At 35.1% G+C, this 13,221-nt stretch overlaps 1 protein-coding gene across 2 annotated transcripts in view; it reads left to right on the top strand.

Annotated features, from left to right (window-relative positions):
- The window catches only part of LOC117994476 (zinc finger protein 728-like), a 32,237-nt gene that overhangs the window by 1,560 nt on the left and 17,456 nt on the right, over positions 1 to 13,221 (top strand). For both annotated transcript variants that reach the window (XM_069507752.1, XM_034982401.2), the window contains exons 3-4: positions 523 to 624; positions 1,176 to 1,334. In XM_069507752.1, coding sequence (XP_069363853.1) covers positions 523 to 624; positions 1,176 to 1,334 — 261 coding nt within the window. The remainder of the gene's footprint in view (positions 1 to 522; positions 625 to 1,175; positions 1,335 to 13,221) is intronic.

The following is a 13,221-nucleotide window of genomic DNA, read 5'->3' as shown; positions in this document are numbered from 1 at the left end:
TGAAGGAAAGCCTTGTTTCCTTCAGCTAAATACTGATTTTATATAAAATCAAAATAAAAATAAAAATCTTTATTATTCGAATAAACTTTTACAAGTACCGAATAGTCGGATGCATCTACCACTGGTTCGGAATGCCTTTCCTACCGAGAAGAACCAGCAAGAAACTCGGCGGTTGCTCTTTTCATATGCCAGTAAGTGTCCTAAAATATCTATAAAAATATTGCAATTTGAAATGAATTTATTTGTTTCATGTAGGACAGCATTTGCCACTATGATATGTTAAGACTTCCAGGTTAGCCTGCATCCGTTTTAGATTGCATCATCTATTACCACCAGGTGAGACTGCAGTCAATAATACAAAAAATCTCTTCATTTTATTACTACAGACAAAGACCCTATTGGCCAGAGTGTGGAGTATGGTCTAACCCTAACCACTTCTCGTTCTAAGAGGAGACCCATGCTGTAGTGGACCAATGAAGGTTTGAGATGTTGTAAAAAAGGTCATTGTATATCTGGTTGCAGCGATAGCATACACGGAGCCTATGAAGTCAGAAATGATGTTAGACCTGCAGACAGTCGAGGAAACGGAAGTAGAATACCTAGATGATGACATGGATTATGATGGTAAGAGCATTTTAGCTGCTGCTATAATATTAGTATGGATTTCTAAATCTAATTTTTATGTTCTTGTGACCTAGATAAAAATAAAGTAGCACAAACGCTGCACTTATGCACTTTTTAACACTAATTCGAATGGCTTGGTTCTTTTGAGCCATGTTATTTAGAAGCTTCACAGCCTCCGAATTAATATATATGAGGGAGAATCAGTAAGATAAATATTGAAATGACTAAACTGCTATACCACTTCTGATGTAGGTGTTAGGATCACAACGTCATAGATAAACCTAGCCTTCGTGGGCTACATATATTTTTAAAAAGAATATTAGCCATGTTAAATGACTAATATTCCCCTTTCCTTTCCAACTAAGCGTAAAGCTTGTGCAAGGAGTAGGTACGACAATAGTGCAACGGGCGGGGTTTGAACCGTTGACTTTTCGGTTTTCAGTCCACTCCTTTACCAGTTGAGCTATTGAGGCTCTTATTTCTTAATATGATGATGAGGTTGATGTTGGTGATGATAGATGAATTTCAAAATTTCAATGTCCGAATTTCAGATGGCAGCAAAGAGGACCCAGAACCGACAGTTTCAGAAGACGTAACAGTAACAGCATTAGCCGTTAAGGGCAAACGGGGACGGCCCAAAAAGACCCTAGTCAAACCGGAGAAGAAAAAGCCCAAATCGGAGGAGAAACCCAAAACCAAGATTGCTAAAGGTAGGCTTCATTTTTTTATTTTTGTACAGTGCATTTGAATTAGTCGCAATGTGTTGTGCGAGTGTTGCTCTACAGCAATGCGTCAATTAGAATAAGGCCCAGTATTCACCAAAGCGGAATTAGGTGCAGATGTCTTTTTTTATTTATTTTTACTAGATGATGCCCGCGACTTCGTCCGCGTGGATTTAGGTTTTTAAAAATCCAGTAGTTTTCTGGGATAAAAGTTCCTGGAAAGTCACAGAGTTTCCACGGGATTTTTAAAACCCTAAATCCATGCGGGCATCTGCTAGTAATCCATACTAATATTATAAATGCGAAAGTGTGACTGTCTGTCTGTCTCTCTGTCTGTCTGTCTGATAGCTTTTCACGGCCCAACCGTTCAACCGATTTTGATGAAATTTGGTACAGAGTTAGCTTATATCCCGAGGAAGGACATAAGCTTTTTATCTCGAAAAATCAAAGAGTTTCCACGGGATTTTTAAAAACTTAAATCCATGCGGACGAAATCGCGGGCATCTGCTAGTAATTTTTTTTTTTTTTTACATTTACAGAAATTAATGCAGTTTTAATTTAAAAATAAACCACATTGCTGCTAATTTGAATGCACTAATACAGTGCGACAAGGCTCTCTTGGCACTTGAATGACATTGACAGGGGGGCGCTGTTGGAGAACAAAGGCTTAGACTATTCAAATAAGAACAAAGGGGACACTTGACGACAACGTTAGTTCTGATTTTCGCCACGCGCCAAGATAGCCTTGTCGCACTGTAACAGGCGAGTCTATTATAAAGAATTTTCTTATTTTATTGTACGTGTCACACGTGCCAATGAAGAAACTAATCGAAACGAAGCTGCGCTGAGCGTTCCATCTCGCTCATACACTATGCACAGATACACTGTGTAAGTGAGATCGAATGATACCATAGTAATAATTTTATTATCCTCTATTCATTAGGCATTATCTGATATTTTCAGGCACTTCTCCATTATGTTAACACCATAAGATATAAAGTTAGGTCATGCATTTAAACTAAACTCTGAAGAATAAAAAGTATAGAGGGTGTAACCAGAACGCTAACAAAAACTTAGCGTTATTGTTATACTACCTAAACACAATCCAATACTAATAACCATTTGCCTCATTTTGTAGTTTTAGTATTTTTCAAACCCGCAATGTATAGCGTGCAAAACTTGAGTCAATGCCACGCCTACGACGCGGCGTTGACTCCGAGTTGCCTTCTTACGCAACGTTCGTTGACCTCTAGCGTCAGTCAGATGTTTTATTTGCAATATACCGTAAACTCTTACAAAATTATAGGAATTTTTTTTTATGCGTTTTTTTGTGGTATCATATCAGTAATCATCAGCACTATCACCTGTCTTTATTTTTGCCAGCGTTCTGGATACACCCTGTATTAAAACAATCACATCTTAAATTTTTATGATAAACTTACCGTTTTGCTGATAATCGCGAAAAACCCGTTTTTGTGAAAAACGCGACCTTTGAAACAGTAAATTTTTTTCCAGGCGTCTGATCTATGAGGACTTTTCACATTTCATTTATAATAGTGTTTTGAACAATCCTACCAATTTTCAGCCAAGTGCAACCTCACCCCTATATTTTGATTTAATTTGACTGGACTATAACTGATGCTGATTACCAGCACACAACATTCATCATGATCAATCCATTCCCAGTCACTACTGAGAACTGCTCTCTGAATGAGAAGGCTTTTGAATACACCACACTGGCCAAGTGCAGATTGGTAGACTTCACATACTTTTGAGAATATTATGGATACGTATGCACGTTTCCTCACGACGTTTTCCTTTCTTGTTAAATCAAGTGATATTTAATTGCTTAAAACATATAACTCCGAAAGTTATGCGTTGCCGGAATCGAACCCCCGACCCCGCGAATCAGAAGCTAACGTCTTAACCACTAGGCTATCATCGCTTACTTACATTTTGAAAAACCTATTTTTAACGTCCATCGAGAAATTTACATAAATTTATAACAGAAACAAGAAAAAGATTTTTATTAAATCGTATTTGTGATGTCGGATTTTAACCTAAACAAAAATACATATAGACTGCTAAAATCAAAACCCTTCATAAGCCAAAAGGCTTTGTCGTAGTCGGGCAAAAAACGCTTCAGTAACAATCTCCAAAAAAGCAGACAAGTGAATATTTACATGGAAAAATTTGGTTTTTAGGTCAAAATCGCCAAGAAACGGCCACTGAGGCGCTGAGTAAGTCCTCACAGACCCAAATGTCAGCGACTAAACGAAACCGCCTGATGAAAAAGAACGCAATAATCGTTCTGGAATCTTCCACAGTGGTACCATTCAAATGGCATCGCCACAACTACTTGTGCTTCTTCTGCCATCGGACTTTTAAAACTTTAACACCATTGAAAGAACATACCACCAACGAACATAAAACTTCCAGTGTAAAATCTGCTGTGTCGTACCTCAAAAGGGACGAAAAAGTCAAAATTGACGTTTCAAAAGTTAACTGTCGAATTTGTGACGAAAATTTCGAAAATATTAATACACTTACAGAGCATCTTAAAACTAATCATGAAGTAATCTTCAATGAAGATAGTGATTCTGGTGTCGTACCGTACATACTAAGCGATAATGGACACCAATGTGCGTTATGTAGAAAAGATTTCGAATACTTCATCAAACTAAATCAACATATGAACGAACATTACGGGAACTATGTTTGTGAGTTATGCGGTAAATCGTTTTTGAGTCAAGATAGATTGCGTTGTCACACCCTAAGTCACGGTTCCGGATTTCATTGTAAGCTTTGTCCTGAAATTTTCGATTCGCTAACTCAGAAATCTAACCACGAGTTAGCGGTACACAACAAAAAAAGATTAATAAAATGCTTTTTCTGTCCGGAATTATTCCAAAATTATGTGTTACGTAAGAAACATCATAATTTAACTCACAATATTGAAACTGATGTCTCCAACTGTCCAGTTTGCAACAAATCCTTTCATATCAAAAGCAAAATGTGGGCTCATATGAAAGAAGTACATGTTAGAGAAAAGAATTTCTCTTGTTCTTTATGCGATCATAAGTTTTTCTCGAAAACTCAGGTACAGAAACACATGATAAAGCATGTTGGGGAGAAAATTCACCAATGTGAGACTTGCAAGAAGTCGTATGCAAGGAAACAAACTTTGAGAGACCATATGCGTATACATAGTAATGATAGGCGATTCATATGCTCGATTTGCAGTCAGGGGTTTGTGCAAAATAACAGTTTGCAGTTGCATGTGAGGGCACATCACCCAGATTCCGTAGATCAACAGTAATATTATAAATGCGAGCAGATGTCTATTTGACACCTTTTTAGGGCTAAATCTTTGAACCCAATTTGATGGAATTCTGTCATAAATATTTGTTTACATTAAAAATAACTTATTGTGGCCAAAAGTAATAAGTGGCCAAAGTGGTCAATTATTTTGTGGGTACACATCTATTAATTTAACTAAAATGACAGATCTAAATGTATGGCTATCTCTTTCATAATCTTCTGTGCGGAAAAGGATAGCACTAGATTTAGGCACGTCAATTTAATTTAGTTAAGAGATTGTATACTACAGAATTAGTCACATTGCCTGATATAAATGAAAACTATCGCTATCAAATGCCATTAATTACGATTCAGTATTTTGTCATCTATTATTATCAGGTATACTAGGGATAATATTTTTATATTTGCGATAATTATAACAATTTATTCAGATAAAATGCTAGAAATTAGAAGTAAAATCCAATATTTTTAAGCATTGTATGTATGTCGATATATCATGTATATTTGTTATAAACTAGACCTAGATTCTAGATTTAAGCATGACTTTAAATGTACCCTAAATAATGTGCAATGTAACGCCAAATTTATATTAGCTTTTTTTGTTATATCTGTATTCAAATTTCGACTTTACGAGGGTACATTTACAGTTGAAAATATCTTTTCAGATGTAAAACCTCGGAAACGCAAAGCCAGCGAATCGTCATCCATGCGTAGAAGGAAAAATCTACAGTTGCTATTCAATAATACAACGATTATACCGTTCAAATGGCGAGGCAGATATCTATGCTTCTATTGCAGCAAGGATATATCGGAGTATAACGAATTAAAGAAACATACCAAATCGCACGGCAACTGCTCTACTATGGATCACTCTCTGAAAGTCCTCAAGGGTGGACAGAATATGGAAATTAAGATAGATATATCCGAAATTAATTGTGAAATTTGTAGCGAAGAATTTCCTAACTTTGATAATATAATCAATCATTTACTAATCAAACACAAATTAGAATATGATAGAGATGTCGAAATGGCTTTGGAGGAATACAAATTAGTTGATCTCAGTTGCTTAGTCTGTGACGAAAAATTCACGTATTTCGGTTATTTAGTTTCACACGTAAATAGTAACCATCCGAAGAACTGTCTCATCTGCGACAAATGTAATCAAAAGTTTAATAAAAAAAGAGATTTGTTTTCGCATATAAAAAATTACCATAGAGACGGGGGATACATATGCGATCTATGCCCGCAAAGTTTCAGTTCCCTAAACATACTGAGAAAACATAGGACTAATAGACATATGACTAGATGCAGCATTTGTTTTTTACGACTACCCTCAGCTGTTTTGAAACAAAAACATATGGCAATAGAACATCCGGACGACGATTCCTTGCAATGTGATATTTGTTACAAAGACTTTCACACGAAACAGGGTCTAAAAATGCATTTACGTAAATGTAAAGGAGACATTTTCAAAATCGGTGTGAAGAAAGAAGAATATGATATGGATTTAGATAACAATTACGAGGGTACCAAAAAACCTAGCGTGAAACAAATTCGCGAGAATATTGTCATAGTCATAAACATGTCCACAGCCATACCGTTTAATTTCTACAAGAATAAATTCAACTGTTTCTACTGCTCCCAAGATTTTGCCGATTCAGATTCCATGAGAGAACATACTTTAATTGAACATCCAGTGTGTGACGTTAAAGCAAAGTGCATTAGAAAATGCCGAGAATCGGTTGCATGCGTTAAAATCGACATTTCGTCCTTAGCTTGCAAGATTTGTTTCGAATCGATGGGCGATTTAGACAAACTTCTCGATCACCTTATTTTAAAACATCAGGCTAATTATGACAAGTCGATAACGACATGTCTGCAGCCATACAAATTGATAAAAGATCATATGGCATGTCCTAATTGTCCTAATGAAGTTTTTAGATTTTTCGGGACTTTACTGAAACACATGAATAATGAGCATACAAATAATAATATCATTTGTGTTTATTGTGGACAGACTTTCAGACGCGATCAAAATTTAAGAGTTCATATATGGAGGCATCATAGAGACGGGAGGTTCAAATGTTCAATTTGCAATGCCGAATGCAATATACCGTCAAGATTGTACATGCATATGGCGAAAGCTCATGGAGTGAAAGCGGCTAAATGCCCGAAATGTCCGGAAAGTTTTGCAACCCAATATTTACGTCAGAAACATTTGATAGACGCTCATGATTCAGGACATAAATGTAGTTACTGCGGGAAGTTGTTCACTAGAAATTCGTTCATGAGGGATCATATCAGACGGACACATTTGAAAGAGAAGAATGTTGAGTGTTCGATTTGTTGCATGAAGTTCTTTAACAATATACTCTTGCGTCGTCACATGGTGAAGCACAGTGGAGAAAAGAATTTTCACTGTGAAATGTGTGGAGAAAGGTTTTACTGGCGTAAGAGTTTGCGTACGCATATGGCTAAACATAATAAGCAAATAAGTCCTATGTAATCCTATATGTATAATATTTTAAGATGTAGTAGCCATTAGGGTTGATTTTGAGTTTTACTGTACCAAAGATTATTGTTTATATAAATCGCATTTTAAAAACAAAACTGACCCTATCCAAAATGTCCATTTTTCAATATGGCCATTTAAAGATGCATTTAGCATTTGAGCTTAAAACGACAAAGCACAAAGTGACACTAGTGGCATCTAGCGAAAAGAATAGAAGTTCCCGAGACAAGAATCTTTACAACGGACTTGTTTTCTGTCGCAGAATTATAGCTGATTTAGTTGTAACAATTTTTTTGGTACTGCCATTTTTGTTTTCAATGTGCACACTAGTTCATCTAATAAAACCAGTTTTATTTTTAAGCACTAAGAAAAAACCAAAATATTTTATAATCATAGTCGCTGTAAGAAAATTTATATCAGGCATTTACTATTCCTGAAAAATACATTCCGCTCATTTAAATTACGTACTTAATCTTATTAATAAGTGTTAATTTTAAATTTTCACCTAAATCCATGTTTCTTGAAAATATAAGAAAAATTCTTGATATGTCGATATTGACTATTTGTCCTTTGTCTATTTTTTGTAAAAACTTGCTATCCCCACTTCTCTGGGAATATAATATATTCCAAAATAATGATCCCTTTGTACTACGTTTAATATAGTTACCCTATTTGTACACATTTTGAATTGGAGCATACAGTATAGAAATTTGTTTTCAGATTGTAAAATCCAATCCGACTCAACCGGACTTACGGCGACGCAGCGTCAAAATCTTCAAAAATTCTTTACCAACACGAGTGTCATACCTTTCCTATGCAATAACGGATTGTCTTGCTTCTTCTGTGGCAATCACATTTCTCAACACTGCAATTTGAAAAATCATACAAAATCCCATGATTCTTCTACTATCACTAAAGTTTTCTCCGATTTAAGTTCTCGGATCATTAATGTTGATGTTTCCGAAGTAAATTGTGATATCTGCGATTTAACTTTCGAAGAATTTGGTAGTTTTATTGAACATGTAACGATCACCCATGATCTGAAAGACGTAACTACTTACGTCGATATTAGAAGGTTTAGATTGATAGATATACGTTGTTTAGAATGCGATAAGCGATTTATAAATTATTATGTTTTAGAACGTCATATACATGAAATGCATACAAATAGCAATAACGATTTTAATTCAACTCGAAATAATAAAGTTACTAAAAATTTAAATTCTAAATCAAATGTAAATAATTTAAGTGATAAAAAGAAGTACAGTCTAGATTGTCCAAAATGCTTTAAAGTACTAACTTCTAAATTAGGTTATCAGTTGCATTTAAATAAGTGCGCTCCTAACAAAGAACCCACTGTAGTTCCAGGAAGAAATACTAAATCGCTTAAAGTTAGACAAAATATTGCTTCTATTATTAGCATGTCTACAGCGATACCTTTTAAGTTTTTCAAAAACCAATTTCGCTGCTTCTATTGTTCCAAAGATTACGCTGATTTTGATTTATTAAAAGACCACACTGTGACTGATCACTCGAATTTCAACGACGAATCTAAAGTCATGAAAAAGATTAAAGGTAGAGAAGTGAGAGTAAAAATTGACGTACTGAATCTCACGTGTAAATTATGTTTTGAAAATTTCGTAGATTTAAGCGATCTTATCAATCATTTAACTTCTAATCATGGAGCTAGTTATGATACGTCTATAGAATGTCTCCAACCTTTTAGAATTGTGAAGGATAATATGCAATGCCCTCTTTGCCCAGATGCCGGTTTTAGGTACTTTAAAAAGCTTCTCGAGCATATGAACGAAATGCATTCAGATAACAACATAGTCTGCGCTCATTGCGGTATTACTTTTAGAGGGCATCCCAATTACCGAGCTCATATGTCGCGTTACCATAGAACTCGAGCATGCAAATGCCCCGATTGTAATCTGGAATTTTGGAACCTGGGAAAATTGGCACGACATCGCGCAAATGTACATGGCACTAAGAAGTTCAAGTGTCCACAATGTGTTGAGAATTTTATCTCAAATTATACGATGAGGAGACATCAAATAGTTGCTCACGGGTTTGGACACAAATGCTCATATTGCAATAAACTATTCACGCGGAATTCCCATATGAAGAATCACGTGAGAAGATTGCATTTGAAGGAAAAGAATGTTGAATGCAATGTTTGTAAGGAAAAGTTCTTTGACCGAGCCCTTTTAAATTTACATATGGTTAAGCATATAGGCGAAAGGAATTATCATTGTGATGTATGTGGTAAGAAATTCTTGTGGAAGAAGAATTTGAGAGGACATATGGCATCGCACGAACGAAATAGTTGAGATGAAAACTTATAATAGTTTTGAATTTAGAACGTCTCCTCGGTTTTAGGAATATGTAAAAGTACCCTCAACGATATTTAAACTATTAGAGATGTAAGAAAAGATTAATTTTATATTTAAGAATGTAAAATCATTAAGGGTACATTTTACATTGAAGAAAATTTCTTTTCAGATTTAAACGGCACTTCAAAGACGCTAAGTCCTAATACGCTGAGGCGGAGGAATCTACTGATACTATTCAACAATACTTCAATAATTCCTTTCAAATGCCGCGGAAAATGTAGATGCTTTTATTGCGGGGATGAAATACCTATTTACGATGAACTAAGAAAACATACGAAATCTCACGGACCTTGTTCGGAAACAGATCGCTCAATAAAGCTAGTGAAAACAGATGACGCAGAAGTCAAAATAGATGTATCGGATGTAACCTGTGAAATATGTAACGAACCATTTACAAATTTAGACGAAATCGTAACACATTTGAAAACTAAACATAAACTTCCTTACGATAGAAATGTTAAGTTACTTATAATGACGTATAGATTAATCGATTTGCAATGTTTACTGTGTGAAAAGAAATTAAGTCAAGTCAGCGAACTAGTGATTCACGTAAATTGTGAACACCCCAGTCAAAGTATAGATTGTAATGTGTGCCATCAGAAATTTATAAGAAAAGGTTATTTAGATGCCCATATGAGAGTGAAACATAAAAATGATTACAAATGTCTGAAATGCCCAAAGATTTTCTCCTCACACTCAGAATATCAAGAACACAAAATCAAAGCGCACGTTGCAGTTTGCAATATTTGCTTCACACGGTTTTCTACCCAAAAAAAGAGGTTAAAACATATGAAAACCGAGCATATCGGTGAAGCTTTAAAATGTGGATTCTGTCTTAAATCTATGAGTACTCAACTTGGGTTCCTTCGACACGCTGCTAAGTGTACCGATAAAGGAATCGAAGATATTTGTAACGAAACATTGGTTAACGATGATGATGATAAAAAGCCAGCTGTTATACAAATTAGGAAAAACATAGCTTGCATACTAAATATGTCAACGGTTATACCGTTTAAGTACTTCATGAGTAGATTCAGATGTTTCTATTGCCCAAAAGATTTTACAGATTGTCTGGAACTTCGGGAACATACTGTTATTGAACACCCGATTTGCGATACCAATTTCAAATGTATGAGACTACGCAACAGACAAGAAGGCTGCGTTAAAATTGATATATCTGTTCTTTCTTGTAAAGTGTGCTACAAAAATATGCCAAACTTAGAAACTTTAATAGAACATCTAATATTTGAACATAAAGCACAATACGATAATAGTATAGATAGTAATATACAACCTTACAAACTAGTCAAAGATAACTATCCTTGTCCAATTTGTGGTGACGTGTACACACACTTCAGTACATTATTGAAACACGTGGGACAAATTCATACTGACAATAAAAACATTTGTATGCACTGCGGAAAATCGTTTCGGAATTTACCAAACTTACGTGTTCATATCTCTAACCATCATAAAACGACTGGTAGTTATAAATGTAATACATGCAGTTTAGAATTTCCGTCAAATAAATATTTACAGACGCATTTAGGGAGAGCGCACGAGTTAAAAGTTTTCAAGTGCCCGGAATGTAGTGACAAGTTTACGTCAAATTACGCGATGCAAAGGCATATGATCAATTTGCATAGTTCCGGTCATAAATGCGCCTACTGCAACAAATTGTTCACTTCCAATTGTTTTATGATCGACCACGTCAAAAGGACGCACATGAAGGAGAAAAATGTCGAATGTCACATCTGTTACGAGAGATTCTTCGATTCTCAACGCCTGAAAACGCACATGGTCAAACATAATGGAGAAAGGAATTTTCATTGCGATGTTTGTGGAAAGAAATTTCTGTGGAAGAAAAATTTGAGGGGCCACATGTCCTTGCATATTAGGAGTTCTAACCTTGATGTGTCTATTTAGTTATTTGAACAGGCTAAATATAAAAACGCTTAATAAGAAATATGTCCTGAAAAAACTTCAATATGAAATAGAGCTTGGGTAAAATGTTCCAGGAACATTTTGAGCGGTCATAGAAGACAATAAAAAAACCCCAAATGGTGCCAAGTTTTATTAAAGCTCCTTCAATATCTATTTAAAGAAAATGTTTATAGGATCCTAAGTCCTAACGTCCCATATAAACTGAATAAGCAGGAGTTTGAATACATTTGAAACATGGGAACTTTTCTTTACAGATGTACCATGTAACAGACCAGCCAAGAAATGTAGCGCCAATAAGCTACGGAGATCAAATCTTCAGATATTATTCAACAATACATCCATAATTCCATTTAAATGGCGCGGAAAATACATATGTTTTTACTGTGGAGAAGATGTTAAAGAATACGATGTATTAAGGCAACATACAAGAGACCATGGTCCATGTTCAGATGACAATCATGCTCTTAAACTTGTTAAAGCAGCAGACGCTGAAGTCAAAATTGATGTATCAGAAATAACTTGTAATCTATGCTATGAAGATTTACCCAATTTTGATAATACAATTGACCATTTGATGATAAAACATAACATATCATACGACAAAGATGTTAAGTTACCTATAGCACCATATAGATTGTCGGATTTAAATTGCCTTTTATGTGATCAGAAATTTAGCTATCTAAGCAAATTAGTTTCGCATGTAAATACGGATCATCCAAATGATTGTCTTGTCTGCATTCAATGTAAACAGAAGTTTAATAAGAAGAGAGACCTCGACGCTCATGTTCGAACTAAACACAGAAGTCTTTATACATGTACGAAGTGTTCTATATCTTTTTCTACAAACTCTGAACTTTTGAGCCACAAAAGCAATTCGCATCCTGTTCTGTGCAATATTTGTTTCAAACCTTTCGCTTCGCTTAAAAAACGTTTACAACATATAAAAACGAGTCATACAGATGCGGTTCTTAAATGTGGTTTTTGTTCTAAATCTAGTAATTTGAAAACATTTCTGGATCATGCTGCCAAATGCAACGCTGATTTCAAAGATTTAAACGAAGTAGTTGTACCTGATGACGACAAAAAGCCATCAGTGAAACTAATTAGGGATAATATAGCATGTATTTTAAACATGTCGACTGTTGTACCGTTCAAGTATTTCATGAGTAGGTTTAGATGTTTCTACTGCCCTAAAGATTTCAACGAATGCGACGATCTTAAACAGCACACTATAATCGAGCACCCTCTTTGCGATACTAAATTGAAATCTATGAAACTTCGCAACAGACATGATGGTGGCATAAAAGTCGATACATCATCTTTGTCTTGCAAAATATGCTTTGAAAATTTACAAGACTTAGACACTTTGGTAGATCACTTGATTTGTGAGCATAAAATAAATTACGACAAGTCTGTATCAGTCAATCTACAACCTTACAAACTAGCTAAAGACAATTTTTCGTGTCCATTTTGTGGGGAAGTTTATAGGTATTTCAGAACATTGTTAAACCATGTAGGCAAGAGGCATACGGATAATAAGAACATTTGTGTTCACTGCGGATTAGCGTTTAGGAATTTGCCAAATTTGAGAGCGCATATTGCACGTCTCCACAAAGTTGCTAACTTCAAATGTGACTTTTGTGATTTGCAATTTACATCCAATAACTATTTGCAAACTCATTTAGGTCGTATTCACGGGAAT

The sequence above is a fragment of the Maniola hyperantus genome, chromosome 26, assembly GCF_902806685.2.
Source record: "Maniola hyperantus chromosome 26, iAphHyp1.2, whole genome shotgun sequence".
In the NCBI taxonomy this organism is placed as follows: Eukaryota; Metazoa; Arthropoda; class Insecta; order Lepidoptera; family Nymphalidae; genus Maniola; species Maniola hyperantus.
Note: the sequence above shows the minus strand (reverse complement) of the source record. Positions and strands in the feature narration are given on the sequence as shown.